Source organism: Lissotriton helveticus, chromosome 6, assembly GCF_964261635.1.
Source record: "Lissotriton helveticus chromosome 6, aLisHel1.1, whole genome shotgun sequence".
Lineage (NCBI taxonomy): Eukaryota > Metazoa > Chordata > Amphibia > Caudata > Salamandridae > Lissotriton > Lissotriton helveticus.
This window is the reverse complement of record NC_136067.1, coordinates 733,470,153-733,491,995: the sequence shown is the minus strand read 5'-3', so window position 1 is coordinate 733,491,995 and position 21,843 is coordinate 733,470,153. Positions and strand designations below refer to the sequence as shown.

The 21,843-nt window shown below is 43.4% G+C and overlaps 1 protein-coding gene across 2 annotated transcripts in view; it reads left to right on the top strand.

Annotated features, from left to right (window-relative positions):
* KLHL32 (kelch like family member 32) overlaps window positions 1–21,843 on the top strand; it is a 945,199-nt gene that overhangs the window by 280,843 nt on the left and 642,513 nt on the right. For both annotated transcript variants that reach the window (XM_078646842.1, XM_078646843.1), the window contains exon 3: window positions 14,332–14,512. In XM_078646842.1, coding sequence (XP_078502968.1) covers window positions 14,332–14,512 — 181 coding nt within the window. The remainder of the gene's footprint in view (window positions 1–14,331; window positions 14,513–21,843) is intronic.

Genomic DNA, 21,843 nt, shown 5'->3' with positions numbered 1-21,843 from the left:
GGGGGGGATACAGCCCCCCGCAGCCCTGGGGACCGCCACCCCCGGGGCTTTGATATTAATGATGGGGGCCTCTAAGGCCCCCCAGGGACCGCCACCCCCCAGGGCTTTGTTTTTTTTATTTTATTGTTTTTTTTAAAACTGTGTAACACGCCCCAGGGACCGCAACCTCCCCGGGGCACTAATATGTAGAATAGGGGGGTCCGTGACGGACCCCCCAGCCCCGGGTACCACCACCACCCGGGGCTTTGTAGATGTTGGGAGGAGGGCCGCACGGCCCCCCTCCTGGAGCCCTCGATGGCCCTGGGGACCGCCACACCCCAGGGCCGGATCCTGCAGTGTCCTGGGGTGCCCCGCGACTCCCACCCTACCACAGCAAATTGCTTTGATTTTTGAAAGAGAGAGCAGGAAACCTGCTCTCTCGGATTGCTTTTCTGCATGGGGAGCAGCATGTTAGCTGCTCTCCATGCAGAAAAGCAATGCCGGCTCACACAGGTGCGCGGAGCCGGCAGGGACCGTGGGGGGCTTGGGGACCCCCACGGCCGCCAACGAGGAGGGCCAGGCCTGGGGGATGGGGTCCTCGGGGCCAGAAGTGGCCCGGGAGGGGGGCTACGGGCCCCCCTACCAAAAAAAGAAAAAAAAAGTCAGGCCCCGGGGGATGGGGTCCCCGGGGCCAAAGGTGGCCACAGGAGGGGGGCAAAGCAGCCCCCCCTCCTAATTTAAAAAATAAAAATAAAAAAAGGCCCATGCCCCGGGGGTGGGGTCCCCGGGGCGGAGTATGGCCCTGGGAGGGGGGCCACGGGGCCCCCTTCCCGATTTTTTAAAAATAAAAATTGGGGGCAGGCCCTGGGGGATGGGGTCCCCAGGGCCAAAAAAAAAGAAAAAGAAGGGGGGCTACACAGCCCCCTTCTTAAAAGCATTTTTTTTTAAACAAGATCAGGAGGCCATGCCCCCTCACTGCACCTCTCTGCAAACGTGCCCCCTGGCGCGTTTGCAGAGGTGGAACTAATTCCACTTGCATACTGCGGGTCCCTGGGGGCCAACTAGCCCACCAGGATCCTCCAGTATGGGCCAGGGGGCTCCCTTGAAGAGATGTGTAATGAGGCCATGCCCCTTTTTACACCTCTCTGCAACGCAGCCCCCTGGCGCGTAATGGAGGTTCCTGGTGGGCTAGTTGGCCCCCAGTATGCAAGGGGAATTAGTTCCCCATCTGAAAAAGTGCCAGGGGGCTGCGTTGCAGAGAGGTGTAAAAAGGGGTGTGGCCTCATTACACCTCTCTGCAACGCAGCCCCCTGGCGCATACTGGAGGTTCCTGGTGGGCTAGTTGGCCCCCAGGGACCCCCAGTATGCAAGGGGAATTAGTTCCCCCTCTGAAAAAGCACCAGGGGACTGCGTTGTAGAGAGGTGTAATGAGGCCACACCTGTTTTTACACCTCTCTGCAATGCAGCCCCCTGGCGCATACTGGAGGTTCCTGGTGGGCTAGTTGGCTCTCATGGACCCCCAGTATGCAAGGGGGCTTAATCCCCCAACTTAGAATGCAGTACGGGGCATGTTTGCACAGTGGTGAAGGTAGGGGGCAGGGCTAGAGGTGATATGTGTGCAAACATGCCCTGTGGAGCGTTTTAAGTTGGGGAATTAATTCTTCTTCAATCCAGAGGTACCCTAGGGGCCAACTAGTCCAACAGGTACCTCCAGTAAGCACCACGGAGCTGCGTTGCAGAGTGTTGTAAAAAGGGGGCGTGCCCTCTGAACCTCTGTCTGCAATGCAGCTCCCTGGCGCATACTGGAGGTACCTGGTGGGCTAGTTGGCTCACAGGGGACCTCAGGATTGAAGAGGAATTAATTCCCCAGCCTAAAACGCGCCTGTAGTAAATGAGGTGGTACAGCTGGTTGTCTTGAGGATTATTTATTAATAGATTACATGGAGAGAGAGCCAGTGTAAAAATCAACTGGCTCTAACAGACATCATCCCAAGAATGCCCATAGGACATTCTAAGGTAACCACGCACCAGTAAATACATTCTAAAAACAACATGACATGAACTAAAGTGATAGCTTACTACATTACCTTCCCTTCTGAATAATCTTTAAAAAAAAACTGTGAATAAATAACAACCACAAAAATCTACTGAGTTCATAACATAAAACCAATAAGAGTACATAAAAAAAATAATCACACAGAAAACCCCACCCCCAAACATCCACAATATCCATTATTTATTCTTTATACCTAAAAGGCTTAACAATAGAACGAGAACTCTTCCTAAGAACAATATTGGAAGCAGACTGATAATTACTCTTACCAGGTTGCTCCTGGTCAGAACAATTAACTTTAGCAACTTTACTCAAGTTCCACCAAAACCCTCCTTCAACTTTAACTGCATTCCCAACTATCTTGAGAACTTTGACAAGAAGACCAAATTTACTCCCCCCTTTATTAACATGAGTAGATTTCCTAATTCTGACACAATCTCCAACATTCAAGGTGCACAATTTTGCCCCTTAATGTCAAAGGTTGATTTTTGTTTCTCTTGAGTAAAAGTTGCACTTTCTTTTGCAAAACACATCAACTTCTCCACATCAGATTCATTTTCAGCCCACTTTGACATCCAACCTGGACGAAAAGAAGTGTTTGATTTCCTTCCCCTCATTAATTCAAAAGGGGAAACTTTTGTGGAGGAATGAGGAGTGGTTCTGTAGAACTAAAACATGCTCCTAAGGGATTTGACAATATCACAATTCCTATCCTTTGCCCATCTCACGCAATCACCAACCACCCTATTCATTCTCTCCACAAGTCCATTTCCTTGAGGATAATTTAGAGAACTCTTCCTGTGTTTGACCCCAGAAATAGACAAAAAATCTTCCACTTCTTTAGAAACAAACTGTTTCCAATTATCAGAAACAAGAATTTCCGGAAAACCTTCTCTGCTCCATACTTCACTCAAGAAATCAATAACAGCTTTACAGTCCACATCCTTGACTAACTTGAATTCTGGCCATTTTGACGCATAATCAATCATCACTAAAATAAACCTAGCACCTCCACTGAGTGTCGTATAGGGTCCCATCACATCAACTCCTACTTTTTGCCAAGGATGATCTGGACATTCCACCGGAATTAGTGGAGGGACACAAGTTTTGAGAGATTTGGCAGAAGATTTGCAGATACTGCAATCCAAAACAAACTCATCGACCTCAGCATCCATACCTGGCCACCAAAAGGTATCACGAATACGACGTTTAGTAAATGAACACCCTAAATGTCCCTCATGAGCCCTGATTATAATACCTTTTCTAAAAACTTGTGGTGGAATTAATTTGTCATTGCGTAAAAGAATATCATCTTCCACAGACAATTCGTCCTCGACCTTAGAAAAAGGTTGAAGCGAAAGTGAAAGAACTTTCTCTCTTGGCCAGCCAGACCTGATAAAACTGCAAACTTTTTGAAGAATAGAATCATTAGCAAAAGCTTGCAGCCACTCCTCCTCAGAACAAAATTTCAGTTCAGGGATATCAACACTAGCAACAAGACAGTCCTCGCAATCCTCACCAATAAGATCAGCAAACGAAACATCATCATCGAGTGAGTTAGGAGAAGGAAACCGTGAAAAGAAGTCTGCTCTTCCGTTCTAGCCAGCGGGGATATGCTTAACATCACAATGATATTGTAACAACCTGCTCACCATGCGCATAGTCCTGGGGGTAGAACACTTGGTTATTGTCCCACTGAAGATGTTTACAAGCGGCTTGTGATCCGTTTGCAATAAAAATCGTATACCCCACACATAAGAGCGAAATTTATCAATGGCCCATGCACACACTAAAAAATCCTTTTCTATGACAGAATATTGCAATTTGGGAGCACGCAAAACTCTGGAAGCAAATCCACTTATCCTTTCAACACCATTCTCTACCTGCGACAAAGTGGCACCCAAACCCACCTGACTTGCATCAACCGTCAAACAACACGGTAAGCTAGGATCAAAAGGCTTCAAGATAGAACTTACACTCAGACTGTCTTTAACCATCTTAAAAGCAGAAACACATTCCTCACACCATGCAAATTTAATTCCCTTCTTTAACAAATTGCTGATGGTGCGAACGATGGTGGCATATTGTGGTATGAATCTCGAATAGTATTCACAGAGACCCAAGAGAGATTTCACACCTGTTTTATCTGTGGGAGTAGCAGCATTAGAAATAGCCTCTAAGAGTCCTGGTCTTGGCTTGATTCCATCTTGGGTGAGATCATGCCCTAAATAGTTCACCTCTGTACAATTTTTTTTTACATTTTTCTAGCTTAAGAACAACCCCATGTTCTTGAAAAAGGCCCAAAACTTTATGCAAGATCTTGTCATGTGAACAAGAATCCTTTGCAAATATAAGTACGTCATCTTGGAAAACCAAAACTCCATCTACTCCACTGAGAATGTTGGACATTACATGCTGAAATACCGACGCAGCGTATGCCAATCTAAACAGCATACGTCGATATTGAAACATTCCCAGGGGAGAGACAAAGGCCGCAAGATGACGTGACTCCGGGTGCAGCTCGATCTAGTGATAGGCACTGGCCAGATCAAGCTTAGTAAAAAATCTGAGCACCCTTCGTAGAAGCAAAGAGATCTTGGATCTTAGGCAAAGGATGTGAGTCAACCCAAATGTCTTTGTTCACCGACCATAAATCTACACATACACGAAGTTGGCCGTCCTTTTTTCTGGCTACGACTAAAGGACTAAGCCAAAGAGATGACTCTGTAGGCTCGATAACACCTTTCTCCCAGAGCAGTTGCAATTCTTTGTCTAAATCTTGCCTTACACTATATGGTACACCCCTTAGTTTATATTTAACTGGCAGTGAACCATCTTTGACAATTATTTTTTGCTTAAATCCCTTTATTTTCCCGAGTTCCCCACTAAAAACTAATGGGAAATCTTTTTGAAGAGACAAAACTTCATCAGCACAATCAACAACAAGAATTTAGTCTTTAGCACCAGGCCTCAAAATCATCTTAAATAAACCCTGATGGAACCAGCCCAAGATATCAAGACCTTTGACAGCTACATAAATGTTGCCCCTTATCCTCCTTCCTTTGAAGCACAACTCATCTTCAAAATAACCTAGAAGATCAATCTTCCGGCCTTCATAAGACACTGGTGCACGGTCAGGAGGAAGAAGAGGTTGCGTACCTTCCCAAGTTTTGTCGAAAGGTTTTTGCGTTATCATAGTTACTTTTGCCCCAGAGTCCACTAAAAGTTTTACAGATTTTGAACCAATTTGAAAATCGGCTATGGGATCCACACAATCATTAGGGTCTCCCACGACAACATCGTCAGTAACAACAGAAACAACTTCCCCATCAGAAGAAGAATCTGAATCAATTATGCAAACAGTGGGTTTTTTAAAACTCTTTTGCCCTTGCCCCCTTAATTTGAGACAAACCTTAGCAAAATGTCCAACCCTTTTACAATAATTACAGGTGACATTAGAAGCTGGACAACGAGAACCCTTAGGATGGGATACATTACCACATCTTATACACGTATTAGCATCTATAGTATTAGGCTTGGAAGGTTTAAATGACTTCCCAGGATTGATATAACCACCCCTAACTGGTTTCTTATATGATTTAGAAGAAGAATTAAAATTGATGGCATTCACTGGTTCAATAATCTTTTCCTCCAATTCCTTTAAAGAAACCATAGAAATTTCGATGCTCTTAGCGATCTTTATAGTTTCATCTAAGGAAGGGTCACCCAAAGAGAGTAACTTTTGTCTGATGCTTTTCTCTCTACAATGACATGCAAATTGGTCTCTGATACGCTGGTCAGAAAAGTTTTCAAGCCTACAATCCCAAGCTAATTTCCTCAAAGCAGATATATAGGAATCAACGTCTTCACCATATAACTGTTTCCTCTTAAAAAATGTATGCCTAAGGACCATGAGGCTGGGCTGTTTGTCAAAACGTAATTTAAGTTTTTGTACAGTCTCTAAATAAACATAATTTAAGGGAGGGTCTACTTCGGGAAGATCAGGAAGATGTTTAAATACTGATCTTCCTTCAAACCCCGAAGAATGTAACAATAAACATTTTTTTCTTTCATCAGCAAACCTGGATGCACCTATAGCTCCTAAATATGTTTCAAAGGCATCATGCCACACTTCCCACCTAATGGTGGGCTCACCAGGAGCATCCAGAAAAGAAGGAGGTGGATTGACTGATTGCAAAGTGCACATAGTTTTAAATATGGAAAAGAAAATTAGATTTCTAAAAAAATATATATTGTTATAAGAACACACACTAAAAAAAATCATGAGAAGATAAGTGTACTCAAAAACACATACATATGCTATAGCGCTCTGTTTAACATTAATGCATGCAGGAACATATGTAGGGATATCACAGATATAGTAAAAGTGACTGTGGACATAAGCAAAGAAGCGAGAATTAGTAATCCTAAGAGGAAAAGCAAATACTACTGACTAAATCAGCAGAGCACGACAGCGTACTAAAAATAGAGCTTTATGAGAAAAGAGAGAAATACTGTGCATTATAGTAAAATTCTCCGTGAATGAAAACATAAATAACGTGGCACACAAAAGAAAATATAAATAACACTTCGTTCCACCATACCGTTTAAATAAAGTAAGTAGAAATAGTTGTAACTGAGGAACTGCTGTGCGGATCAGCGAAGAACAAAACAAATTAAAAACAAAATCCGCTCAGGCAAGCTCTCTCAACTCCAGTGAACAGACGAAGATAAGCTTCTCGGTGAAAGAACGAATGAAAGCGTCCTTTTTGCCAGGAAACCAGCACACGGATAGTCAGAGATCCATCACGTCGTCGTGTACCAGAACCAATCTTGGAAAGATGTATGAGTAAAGAACACACAAAGATCTACTCCAAACGCTGTGTGTATCAGCGAAAAACACACACAAAGATCGACTCCAACGCAGATCGAGTCCGCTCCGAAGCATTTCGCTAGGTTGGTAGGATACAAGTACACAGAGAAGGATAAAGGTCATCACGACGTTGTTGATACAATGGTCCAATGGGAAAGCTGGAAAGTTGATGACGAAGGCAGAGGGCGGCGAATCACAAAGGAGTTGACGTTCTACTGCAACCAATAGCAAGAGGGAACTGAAACTTGGAAGAATCTTGCAACGGAGGCAAGGAAGACGTCACAAGCGAGAGTAGTACAGCCGTTGCTGTGGCGAGAGTACAAAACGTCACAGGTAAGAAAGACTGTTGCAGTCAGGCCAATATGAAATCCGTTTTAAAAAATGCAACCCAGTAAATTCACTGATGATAAACGAAATGTGCCCAAACTTTAAAAAAAAACAAATTCAGCAGATCGGGGCAAAACGAGGACACGCATCCAGTTGTAGGATTGAAATAAATAGTAAACAACACGATCCTACCGTGTGTTCTCTGCACAGCGATATGTCCAAAAGTAAACGATCCTACCATATGTTCTCTGCACACCGATATGTTTAGAATCTTGCAAATGCTTCATAAATCTTGTATCTTCTTGGAAGAAGAAGATGACACGAACAGCAGGATAATCTGGTAAAATAATCCAGGACGACTTTCTTAAAAAAAATTTAAATAGTTGGAAAGCACAAAATCTTGTTGAATTAAGGCACGCAGGTTCATCCATGTAATCAGCTTCGTCGCCAATAAAAATGTAGTAAATGAGCTGGAACAGCTGGTTGTCTTGAGGATTATTTATTAATAGATTACATGGAAAGAGAGCCAGTGTAAAAATCAACTGGCTCTAACAGACATCATCCCAAGAATGCCCATAGGACATTCTAAGGTAACCAAGCACCAGTAAATACATTCTAAAACCAACATGACATGAATTAAAGTGATCGCTTACTACAGTGCCACAGGGCGTGTTTGCACACATGTGACCTCAGGCCCCGCCCCCTTCCTTCACTATTGAGCAAAATATTCCTTTTAAAATCAGGTGAACTACGAATTCCGATTTACTCACCTGTTATCACAAGAGACGTCAGTGCTGCATCTTTGAGCGCACTACTGATCTTGAAAAGTAATTCTAACCATACTTACAGTAACTTGAATTTCCTTCCATAGGCTAACTTTGAGTGGTTTCACTTAGAAATTTTTTTAAGTGTGGAGTTTTGGAACCTTAAAAAATTCCTCTAAAATCAGCCGAACTACAAATTCCGATTTACTCACCTATTGTCAGGAGAGAACTCAGTGCTGCATCTTTCAGCCCACTACTGATCCTGAAAAGTAATTATAACCATACTTACAGTAACTTGAATTTCCTTCCATAGGCTAACATTGACTGGTCTCACTTGGAAATTTTTTTAAGTGTGGAGTTTTGGAACTTTAAAAAATTCCTCACAAATCAGACGAACTACGAATTCCGATTTACTCACCTGTTATCAGGAGAGACCTCAGTGCTGCATTTTCAGCCCACTACTGATCCTGAAAAGTAATTCTAACCGTAGTTACAGTAACTTGAATTTCCTTCCATAGGATATCATTGCCTGCTATATAAAATGTATATAAATTAAAAAAATGTTTTAAAAAATAAAAAATACTACTATTTCAATATTTTAAAAAACATTTATTTTTCAATTTATATAAAAAATATCTAATGTAATTTAAAAAATAAAATGTCTAAAATAAATAATTTAAAATAATGTAGTAAATCAGTATAAAAAAATAACAATTAATACATTTAAAAATTATCATTTACAAAACCTTTGCAATTCACTGAAAAAACCATAGGTTTCAGCCACGTTATAGTTAGGAATTAGCATTTAAACAACTTTAGAAATTCACTGAAAAAACCATAGGTTTCAGCCACGTTATAGGTAGGAATTAGCATTTAAAAAAAACCTTAGAAATTCACTGAAAAAACCATAGGTTTCATACATGTTATAGCTGGACATTTCACTCATACAAACCATTGAAATTCCCCTGTTATAGTTAGTTCATATAACTCGCGCGCCCGCAATGCACTGCTGATGAAGTCACATATTACATCACTCATGACATGGTCAGTGACATCACTCATGACATCACTGATGAGATCTCAAATGACATCACTGATGACATCATCCTTGTGAAAGAGTGGCAGACCTCCCCTCAGCGTAATATAACCCTTGATACACACATTCAAAAATAGAATTTACATTTTTCAAAAAAATGGAGATACCAATACCAGTTAGAACAACCTATTCAGTAATTCCAAAATCTACATACACATCCACTCATTCACCAACAGTTCTATATGTACTCATACACCTATACATCTTGTTACACACAGACACTCATCCATAGAGTCTCACACACATACTCACACATGCAAATAAACTATCAAACATCCATATATTTGCATATACAGCTATTCACACACCACTACACTTACTTTTACAGAAACGTACACATACTTGTTCTCTTAAACAATCACTTATAGAAATACATACTTATTTATACAGGAACTCGTCCAATCTCTCACTCTCACATATAATCACTTATATACATCAATACTCACATATACTAGATTAAAACATATGTAGTTACTCATTAAGATACTATTGAGACCGTCATTCACTCACTAACACACCCATACACAGTCATCCGCCCATACAGTCCTGCACACATGCACATATGTCAGGATCAGTCGAGGTTTGTCATCATCTGGTTTAGCTTTTTTGTTGTTTTTCACTATTAGCGTTTCTGCTCTTGTTCTTGCCCTTTGTTCTCCTCGAGCAATATATTCAAAGGAGAGTTTGAAAATACGACAAATCCTCACTAAGCATTTGAGTGTCTTGAAAAAAGATCCGGCACTCTGATAGGTGATAGACCACTGATAACATATCGTAAGGCTCCATCACTTCAAGACACTTTAGTCAACAGCCATTTCAAACAAGAGAAACCAATTACATGGTTACACAAGCAACAGCAAGGTTTCACCAAATGTCAATCATGTAAAGCCTGCAAGGTTGGACACAATTTAAAATCGATCACCGATCACAGAGGCAGGACTTTTGAGATTCGGGACAAAATAACATGTGAAACCCAATTTGTAGTCTACCAAATACAATGTTCTTGCGGCAAGAAATACATTGGCTCAACAAAATGTCCATTGAAGAAAAGAATATTGGATCATATAAGGTCAATCGAAAATAAGGACTACAGCTATGCAATTTCCAAAGACCTGAAAATCCATCCAGGTAAAACATGGAAAGACATTAAATACTTATGGATAGCTATGATCAAAGAGAATGAAAGAGGGGGAAATCATATCCAGAAACTCAGACGACTTGAATCCAAGTTGATCATTCGCTTTAAAACCAGAAGCCCGTGGGGTCTAAACGGCGATGAGGAGATGCACGTACATCTGTGAATTCCTGGACTGAATAGTACGCATGTTGGAATGTATCTTTTTCCCTCTTTAGGACTCATTGTGATTCAGCTTTGGTGACATCTGTTATTACATAGAGTGAGAATCCGTGACTAAGATAAATCCAGGGTGTTGGAGAAAACCTAAAGAGAGTGAAATGTAAATATGTTTAACAGTTTATTTGTTATCCCAGTGAGGAGGGGTATGAATCTGGTTTGAACACTGTAGGGATAGAGTCATAAAAAGGCACTCAGCCAATATGGTCTCGTGGACACTCAGTCATCACTTAAATATCGCATGAACAAATTAATTGCGACTTCGTTGCATTAAGGTGAATCAGATAAATTATCACCTAGGTTCATGAGTATTCTTTTTTGCGCTAATGATATTAATCATGGCGCCAAATAATATCCCGCAATTACTGCGCTTGCCAGATTCTACAACTCCATCTGTGGATAAGCTCGTGATTGAGCGAAGTATCAAACTACAAAGCCCTAATGCATCCTAAAGTGCCTAATGGAGTCTTTTGTATAAATATCTAAAACAAACAAAGGACAAGTATTTGTTACCGTGACCAGGGCCAGTGTATGTCCGAAACGTGTAGGTGGGGAACCTACAGGAGAATTAAAACCTAAGAACAACTTTGAAGTGGTGTGCGGCATCTTCTTTCAGAAGTTTTTGCTGTAAAATATATATATATATATATATATATATATATATATATATATAATTGAAAAACTTGCAATTTATATTCACCTTACTTTCTTTTGTGTGTGTATATTATCTTTGAGGAGGGCAAAGTTAGGTGTTCTCCTTCTGTGTGTTATCTCGTGCACAGTAAGGCCTTATCTAACAGGCATTGGAGATGGGCAATTGGATACAGAACAATCTAAAGAGCCACATTGTGTACCTAGATAAAGGAAAAGTCAAAGTCAAGTCACATGGGTGCTGGGGCATTGGGTGCAAGGCGTAGATGAAGGCTGTTCCCATGAATGTCATAAGGTATGCATTACAAAAGTTAGTGAAAATCTTGCATTTCATATTCTTACGGTTAGATAAATTGGGTTGAGAAAATGTGCATTAATCATAAACCCCTAGAAGGTGGAAGGTTCGGTGCTTTTTCTGAGAGTTAAATTGGCCAAATATCAATCAAAGGTCATCAAACAGATCTGAGGTAGTATCCCAAAGGTAGTTGCTGATTTTAAATATGAGTCGTAACAAAGAAGCATGAACATCAATTCATTAATACGCCCATAGCAGAAGTGACAGCATTCATCCTTTTACTTACAGTGGAGTCAAAGAGTTGGCCCCTTGTCCCACTGTTAACCACATAGCAGCCGCTGAGGAATTAGTGGAAGGGCAGGGAGTTTGAGTGGAAAAAAGAAAGTAAGCTCAGTTTTGAGACAGGATAAAAGCCGATCATTATTTACACTACACACAAACTGATTTTGACAACGGAAATTCTTGTGAACACTTGGCACATGTGTAGAAAAACAACACTGTCACTGAAACTTAGTGAGAAAAGTTGAAGAATCAGCACCATAAAAGTGTGCATGGATATGTAGAAATAGCAGGATTAATCGAATAAGGAATTTAACATGTTTATTAACTGATTACTTTATCATTTAACACATTTGTTATGACAATTAAAAGACAAAACTTGTCATTTTTATTGACTTCATTGTAAAGCACCATAACAATATAGACAGTGGTGCAATTTATGTATGCAATATGCTATATGACTGAAACTTTCAGTATTAGTGCCTAATATTATTAAGATCTTATATGTTTAGAAATGATTTTATTTTAATGAGTTTTAAGAATAGTTTGCATGTAGGCTCTTTATTGAAATTATGGTAGTAGGCCGTATTTAGAGTTGAACATTTTTGTGTAATGATCACTGAGAACATTACAAATATTTCCATATATGACATATTTGATTTATTCATGTAATGCTAGAACTTAATTAGGAGTTTATTTTACTAAATAAGAAATGCAAATGTTAAAATGCATTGAGTTGCCTTTTTCCTTAGGGTGCATTATTTCATAGCCTGGTGTAACGGACTTTTGCTATGTTTCCCCAAATGTTGCTTTATCTGGTCTGTTTATGCAACATTCTTTAATCAACAAAACACTTTTTTAGTATTTCTTTGTGTATGAATTGGTAGGAACCTAACCTTTTGACTAAATCCACAAAGAGAAACCATGTAATAAGCTCTGTGAGGACGGAATGGGCAGTCATTTCTCATTAGCAACATGGTAGAATATGTTGGAGTATCAATTTTGTACCTGGTGAATGGAAGAATAGTCACATGACGGTCTGACCATCATATGGTGACAACTGATGTCACAAATGGATGATTTAGAGTTTTAAAAATGACTTTCCAAGGAGGAGGGAGCCAAGCCGTCTTTTGTGTTTTGGGCCCCCTTCACTTCTTTGCCTCTAGTCTACCTGTCGGACTATCTTTACATGTCCCTTGCCTTTTTCTTTGATGATGAACTTGCCTGCTGGACGATTTGGAGCTGTCCACACCAGTACTTTCTTAATTAATGCTCCACTCCCCATGGACCTTTTTCCTTAGTGGACTCTAACTTGATCCCTTTGCCTATGCTAGGAGAGCTCTTTTTTCCTAAGTTTTATATCACGCAAACTCGACACAAAGGTATCCGAGCATTTTATGTGAGCACCAGTTGCGTTACAGACGAACGCGTAATTTATTTTAGGCACGGGAATATTACGTGATTTGCCCAGAGTCACATGATGCTTGAGCCTCCTGCCAGACTCGAATCTGGTTCCCCAGTTTCAAGGTCAGCAGCTCTAGCCGTTAAGCCACACCATATATTCTCCTGACTTTGTTGGTGGTAGCATATCTCTAACTCTAAAATACCCTTTTATGGGTTATGTTATTTAGAAATCGATTTACTTTGACCAAATGAGTGGTTTTATACTATGAGCTGTTAGACTTCAGACAAGCTTCTTAAAATGTTACTTATATGTATTTATTTTGGATCTTTAATACAATAACTAAATTATCTAAATTTGTATAAGTCTTTTATTCTGTCCTAATGTTCTTTCCACAGAAACTGTGCTTGCAACTATCTGGTTTCTAAATCCATGATAGAGAGTCAGATTATTTTCAGAACATCAGGTTCTTTTGCTCTTCATAGCAGAACTAATAGTGTGTATAATTCTTGTTAGATTAAATTTCTTTAGTAGTTTGAGACTTCCATTTGCAATATTCTATTTCTATAGCATGGTTCCAAGAGTAGTGTGTTTGAACTGATTTTGAATTTGTAAGTTGGCTACCAACTATTGGTCCTCAATGGGTAGTTGACAGTTGGGCACCTTGATTTCTGACCCCTCCATCGTAGGTCCAATGCCTCTGTCGGTAACAGTAGAGAAACTGAATGAAGTGACTAATATTAAACAGACAAAGTGTATGGGCCCTGTAGCAAATAACCAAAAGCGAATAAAGTTTCCACTCAAACAGTTTACTTTCTGTCTTCATGGGTCGAACAGAGGATGCAAGGGCAGTACCTCGGACAATACATGGCAAGCCAGCAGCAGCAACTGATACCCATGGCTACCCCTAATAGGCACTGTGAGTGCCACTGAAAGTGTAAAACAGGCAACCACTGAAATATTAAAAACATCCTTATCAGTTGGATGGACATTGTTGTGTGCACTTGTGTTTGGCTGTGTTATATGTTTAAGTGTGTTATTTTAATTACTACTCATTTAGCACCAAGATGGCATTCAGAGATTGATGCACCTTAAAAACGTAAATGGTGTAACATAAACAGCATTGCTGATCAGCCTTCCTTAGCCTCACTGTTGTTAAACGGAAGTGGAGACATGATGTATACACTGACTACTCTGTACTGCATAGAGGTACTTTGCAGTTAATACACAGATGCTGTTACTTCTTTTGTTTTGGCAGTGTTCAAGAAATGCTAACTGGTCAGAGACTCTGCCAGTCAAAGTCTCATAAAGATGATGTCCTGGCTGCTCTAAATCAACAACGAAATGATGGAATACTGTGTGATGTCACCCTAGTTGCTGAGGAGCAGAAATTCCATGCACATAAGGCAGTCTTGGCAGCATGCAGTGATTATTTCAGAGTAAGTTTGACCTCTTTTCTATCTTAATCTAAATAATTATGAAGAAAGTATAATATAGCTCTTCTAGTGTTTCAACTAGCAACATGAATTATATAATCTGCTTCTGTAATATTAATGCATTCAAGGTGTTCTATGGATCCTGTATCCATTAATATAAAACATATGATTTGCTTGCACAAAACAAGAACCTACAAACCCCTGCACACACAACTACATTTCAGTATTCCCTATTTACTACAGCCCTGTCTGCTCCAGCAACATGTCAGGACAGTGCCATGGTATCAGCCACATTTAGGCTCATAAGGGTGCTTGGGCACACTTCAGCAGTGCAATGGTCCTGCAGCTTCAGAATCACAGTGGTGTAGTCCACTTGAGGACAACTGCTCTGACCACAGTAAGCAAGAGAGACAACACTACAATACAGCTGCTCACTGTGAAAAGTTGGCCTGGTATATGCTGTCCACTAAAGTGGGCACCTTGCACCAGTCCAAACGACCATTATGATGTAGGAGGTCAAAGCTATCCTCTAGAAAGCTATCCTGTGGAGAGCAGCCTTCAGGCTTAATCTTGAAGGAATGTAAAGCAGCTTGTTTTACCAGAATATCACCTTTAGTATTATTTAAATGAAAGTAGTTATAAAAATATGTATTTATTATATAACACTCTCTAGTATCCTCTACACGAGGGTACGACACAATGCACACAATACTTTAGCAAAGAAACAATTGTAAGTAGCACAATACACAGTGGGAGCCAGGGGAGACCAAACCATATGCTAAAATCTTGGTATAAGAACCACGACTGGAGTCGAGACAGTGTCTAGAACACGTAGAATCGCTGGGACCCCAAGGAACCACCAAAGGTGAGTAGACAAGGACCCAACGGAGGACGGGTGCAGTGTGTTAACATGACCGCGGTCTCTATACAATTCTAGTCGCGGTTACAGTTTTAAAGTTAAAGGACCCTTCTCAGTGGACTTCGAGGAAACCCTTTGGAACTTAGGAGGTTGGAGAGCCAGCACACCAGTGGATACTGGAGTACCTGAATTACCTATCCCAGGAGAGCTGGGTGCATAGGTCTGGCTGGAGTGGTGTCGCAAACTGCCGACGTTTTCAAGGGAGGCTTGCAAAGAAGAGCTGCTGCCGGGAAGGAAGAAAGTGTCCATTGGAATCCAAGGGTGGATTTGTGATGGAAGGAACCTGAAAGCAGAGGGGACAGAGTCTGGGTCACTTCAGGGTGACCAGGGGCTCAGTGGATGAATGCCCACTGACGTCGGGTGCTCCAGGTGCGAAGAAGGGATACTTGACTCTGCAGCCACAGGGACCAGGAGACGTCGTTGATGACCAGGAGCTAGATGCGAGCTGTCCCACAAAATATATTGAGTGCTGAGGGGTCAGTGTCCAGATGGAACACCAACAAGCCTTGGCAACAGCAACCCATGCAGGAAGGTCAAGCAGGTTATGGTGTGGACCAGCAAGGTCCAGGGGACTCACCAAGCAATGGAGAGTCAGGGCACGTCTGGAGCAACCTGGGAAGTGCACTAGAAATCAAGATGACCCTCAAGAGGACCCACAGGTCAAATGAACAGGAGTCGCAAGGGGACTTCGAGCAAGATCACAAAGTACCATCCCATGGAGCACTCTGTGAGGAGGCTGGAGTTCTTTGGTGCAAATACTGATCAGGGTCAGGACTACACGGAGTCCAGTGCATAAGCTCAGGAATTGCCAACAAGCATATGCCCTTGCAAAAGTACGCTTGCACAGGGTTCAGGTTATGCGATCCCCACGAGGGACACTGGCCTCCAACTTTGTGAGAGGGCAGCTCAACCTCAAGGAACTTTGAAATCCACCTCCTGTGTTGCTGGAGCCTTCAGAGTCCGCAGAGCTCAGGACCAGAAGACCCGTCAGTTGCGTTACAGTGCCTGCGAATGTAGGGGAGTGCCTCCTTCATCCCAAGGGTGATTCTTCAGTTGGCCTTAGTGCTCCAAAGGTCCTGCACAGAGCCTGTATGGTGCAGGGACACAAACAAAGCTTTGGACAGAGAGGGAGATGACGTTGGGCCCAGTCAAAGTCCAGTGAAGTCCAGAGTGTCCAGAGTGTCCAGACGGTCGAAGGTCAGTGGTTTCCTGTTACAGAATCTTGTCCACGTAAAATCTAAGGTCCTGTAGTCCAGTAAGCCCTTAAGTACCTATTGTCGAGGGTTGGACAGATTCAGGGGACCCTCCTAGGGTAGGGTCTGGACAGTGGGGAGGATACTCCCATGTCTTTTGTCCAGTTTCGCGACAGAGCAGAAGCCAACAGCTCCCAGAACTGGTTTGAGCTGGACCATGCACAGGGACACCAAGTGTGCCCTTCGTGCAGACTTCCAGGCACTTTGGAAGTGCACACACCCAGCCCTAATACACTAAATCCTGTCTGGGAGGTGGTCACACCTCTCTGTGACAGGATGTCTATTGTCCTGCCTTCCCCTGCTCGAGCTTCGCTCAGCAGCAGGAGGGCAGAAATGTGTCTCTGGTCGGCAGCAACCATTTTGTGTTGCCCGGGTTGAGAAGGCTGCCACCGGAAAGACCAGTGATCCCACGAAGCTTGCTTCAGTAGGGTGGAATCATACCTCCCACACCAGTTACCAGTGTGGAGGTATGATTCCAAGGTGTTTGATACCAAACACAACATAGTTTGTTTCAGCTGTTTTCGAGATAGCATTTACCGCAAGGTTATAATGCACCTGTACCTATATGTCTGGCTGAGTCACAGACAACCCGGGAGAATGGTCTCTGAAGTTTGCAGAGGGGCCCTGCTCATGCGGGGGCACCATCTCATATAAAACCCTGCACCCTGCCTTCAGTGTTGTTAAGGCCTGCCATAGGGGTGACTTATACGTTTTAAGTGTAGTGACCTATAGAGTTAGTGAACCTATATCTAAAGTAAGTGGTGCAAGCACCAGCTTACTCAGGCTGCAATGGCAGACCTGCAGTTCCATTTTGCATGGCCTCTTATGTGTAGCATAGTACATGCTTCAGCCCATGGGAGGCATCTGGAGTACCCATACCTTGGGTACATGGGTACCATATACTAGGAACTTATAAGGGTACCCCAGCATCAAATCTGGAGTGTACCAAAGTACATGGCATACATTTTAGGGAGAAAGCAGATAGACTGGGGTCCTGATTAGCAGGATCCCAATCAGACTAGTCAAAAATCAGCAAAACGCCAGGCAAAAAGTGGGGATAACCATGCAGTCAGATCCTACCTTCCTACACTCACCAGTCACTCTTTCTCAAGTTTCTTCCAGGCAGATAGATCCACACCTCTGAGGCCATCTACTTTGTACTAGCCCTGGTAGTCAACATGTCCTGTAGAGTTGGTTTACAACATCCTGTTTTTCTTAGGCAGGTCAGTTTCTATGCAGGTCTGGGCGTAGTGTACGGAGTTTTGCGACGCGGAACTCTGCGAAGTTACAAAAAAATTCTGTGAAGTTCCGCAAGTGGCAGAGTGCAGTGCGAACTGTAGTTTGTGCTGGTATTCCTGCAGCTCGGGTAGACATTGTACCCAAGTGGCCAGCAAACTTACTGTTCGCGATCGCAAGCTTAACGTTTGCGATCGGGGAAAAACTCTGCTGCACATCGCGAAATGGAGTTTGCACTCGTCGAGCTCCGTGAAGTGCGGATTGCAGAAAACTCCACAAACAGAGAGAAGTTCACCGCCCAGGCCTACTTCTTCTGTGTTCTCTGCAGGCCACCCCCCTTCCTTGGTCAAAGAGAACATGGAACTGAAGCAACGAGACAGTCAGCAACTCCCCATATATATAACGACAGAGATGGCAGGGGATGTGCATTATCTGGCTGCACTTCCAGAACCCAATTGGCTCAGTCCTCATTTCTTGTGTCCTTTCCAGGGTGTTGGACTTGGCCCTTTTTGGCAGGTTCACCCCTAAACTTTTTGCCTTAAGCCTCTGACATAGTGGTAGTGATTTTAGGCCTCTGCGCACTTTAGCACTGTAGCCCAGGGTAAAGTGCATGTGCACTCTGAGTGCGTGTGGTGAGAGTGGCCTGCCCTCCCATAGGAATGCATGGGGGATATGTGTGCCCATGGGAATTCCAGATATGAGGGGAGTGCAGGGTCAAGTTTAGTATGTGCGAACTCGTGAGAATAAATGCTGCGCAATAGTGTGCGCAGATTTATTGTGGTTAATTTAGAAATGCCACTTTTAGAAGTTGGCATTGCTGTGTGTCTGCCTGCCTGATGTGAATTGCATGTCTGGCTTGTGAGTGACAGGTGCTGGCTGATGTGGATCGCTCCAGGAGGCAGGATGACTCTGCCCAGTGGTGAATAGGGAGATCTGCATGTAGATGGGAGGGAGGAGTTGCACCTGGGACCTGAATGGGGCTGTGCCTTCCCTCCACAATGCTGGCTCCACTTCCTGTGGTGCGTCTGATGTCCCTGGCTTGTCCTGTGAAAGGGAGAGAGGAGCTGTGCAAAACAAAGTGCTCAAAAGCTCCCCTGAACCAGTTGTATCTGGTTCTTTCCTTGCCCTACCCTTTTACCGGAAGGAAAATGCTGTATAAAAGTCTACTTTTGGTGTGCTGTTCCTGCGGGCGTGCTGCAGCTGGGGGCTCAGGGGAGGGCTGGCCTCCCTGGGCCCTGCCTGCCCCTTCTTCCCTGAAGACTTCTTTGCTGGGAGCTTGGTGCTCCATCCCTGACTTCTTTGCTGGAGCTTTGTGCTCCATTTCTTAAGGACTCCCATCTTAGCACCTAGTGAGCGCTTTTATTTTAATTTCCCCAGGAAGAGGAGTTGGGGTTGTGCAGCATCACGCTGCTGAGAGAGAGAGAGTGAGAGAGGGAATCCCCAGATTAGGGATTCCCCCGTGACGCCTGAAGCGCAGGTGCCCACCCCGCTTATTTTTGGATTTCATTGTGCTGGTGCCCACCCTGCGTCTTTGTTTTTATTTTTAATTAATGCGGGTGCCCACCCCACCTATTTGAGCCTAAGCGGGTGCCCACCCCGCTGTATATTTTTAATTACGAGGGAGCCTACCCCTCTTACTGCCCAAAAAGAAATCACTGCAGCGGCCCGAGTTGCGGCAACGGCGGAGGTCAGGCAACGATGTGCCTGGCGGTGGGCGGGACTTCCGGTTTTGCGAAGGAAGTCCAGCGCATGCTGCCGCCGCCTGAGAGGCCGCCCGGGGTGAAGGAGATAGCGCCTGCCTGTGCGTGGCTCCCATGGCTGAGGGAGAGACCCGTGGGCGCCAGCCAGTGAAGACTGAAGGCGGAGGGGGCTCGAGGCACATTGCCGGTGCCTGCCCCCACCGCATGCGAAGAGAGGAGACCGGAGCAGCACAACATGGGAGCCGGTGAGTAGGGCTCAGTAGTGCTTCTCTGTGTGTGCCTATTCGAGCCACAATGCTATCCCCGTAGCATTCCCTGAGCGAACCTGCCATTGCGGGCCGCTCCAACTATGGGGGCAATTATTCTTAGAGTCCCTGAAAGGAGGGGGATGTCGGGGCATATTGTCGATGACCGCCCTCCGTGGCCCCATTGATGTTAGGACCTGTGTTCTCAATTTAAGAGCCTGGGTGGCTCCATCATTGGGGGCAAGTTCTTTCTTTTCTTTATTGGCACATGACTATTTCAGGAGCCAGTGCGCTCCATGGGGACATGTGTATTTTTAGAGCCTGTGCGTGACCCCAACATTTGGAACATTTGTTTCAAGGGCCATGGAGAGCCCAGGCCGCATTTTAACTTTTCCAGCTGCCCAGCAAGTAGTGGGCAGCTGCACCGTTTAGTTTTTTCTTTCTTTAGGGTACATGTTTAAGTCAGGAGTGAGACGCACTCCTTCACCCCCATCTATTCCCAGCTGCGCAGCACTTAGTGCCAGCTGCAATGTTTAGGCCTGCGCAAAGTGCGCACCCTTGACTTTTGCTGCATAGGCTGCGCGCCATGACTTTTGGACCTAGGGCATTTGAGCCCCTTAGAGATGGCCAGTTGGCCAAGGGGACTGTTAGATTTATAGGGCACCAGGCCCTAATGTGATTTATATAGGTGCAAGGAAATGTAATGTATATAATATGTTTTATGCACCCTGATTTATGTTCTAGATGTGATTTTATGGTTATGAGATTTTAAATACTGTGTTATGTTTTATTTTTATCTTCTTCTGTGGTTTAGGTTTGATTTATTCCCTACTGCAGTTTATGTTAGTGAGTTTATTTCCTAATGCGAGTTATGTTTAGGAGATTATGGTCTACTATGTTTAGGCTTATGAGGTTGGCGCAGAAAAGATTTCTCACCTTATGTGATACTGTGCATGATATGATTTATGTTACAGGTTGATGCTGAGTATAGTGTCTGCCAGTAGTTACTGGGTGTGTTCTAAGTTCATGATATATTCTTACTATTACTATTTTTACCAAGTGTTGATTCTGACAGTGGCCCACGTGGCCCTGTCATGTGTAAATAATCCCCTGTAAATATTGCCCAGTGCCAATTGGCACAGTGTATATTGTGTGATTACTATCTAATTTGTTTTATGATAATACAAGGGCTATTTATATATATATAACCTTGTGCGGAGTTCCTCTTTGTGGTGTGCCTAGTATGTTGTTACTGTGTGTGTTGTGCAAATGCTTTACACATTGCCACCGGGATAAGCCTAACTGCTTGTGCCAAGCTACCGAGGGGTGAGCAGGGGTTCTCTTTGGCATGTAACTCCCTTTCCCTGACTAGGGTGGTGGTCTCTGCCTGGCTTTGGCGCAAGCCTTAGCCAACCAGAGATCCCCATTTCTAACACAGGGTATCAGTATTTTGCTAGGTATGGGGAAACTGTATGCCCTTTGTGTTTTCTGCTGGCAATGTTTGTAGTAATATCAGAGAAATCAACAGTGAAACCTGGCCCAGAAGATCAATAAACAGACCCCCAAACTAAAAAAAGAAAAAAGGCCCACACTGATCTGCGAGTCCATCCCATCGGATACTGCCTGATTGCCACATTGGCCAGTCTGACTCTTTCCTTACAGCATGATCGTCTCCAGGTTGGAGCAGCCACAATAGAAGGAGGTGTGAGCATTCTGGACTTGAATATCAACAGGCACACTTAACAGTAATTATGAAGAGAGACAAAGGGCTGGCCTCACCTAGAGGAGCCCGCACAATCAAACAGCAGAGACTTCAATCCCACCTTTCACCCTTACTATTTACTAAATGTCAATGCTCACAAAGTCTTGTCAGCAGCTCCTGTTGCAAAACAACATAATCAACTTTCTAAAGGGAAGCCAGTTTCCTCTTTTCCCACTTCAGCGCCTAGGTCTCTGCTTGAGGAATGTCATCATTTCACTT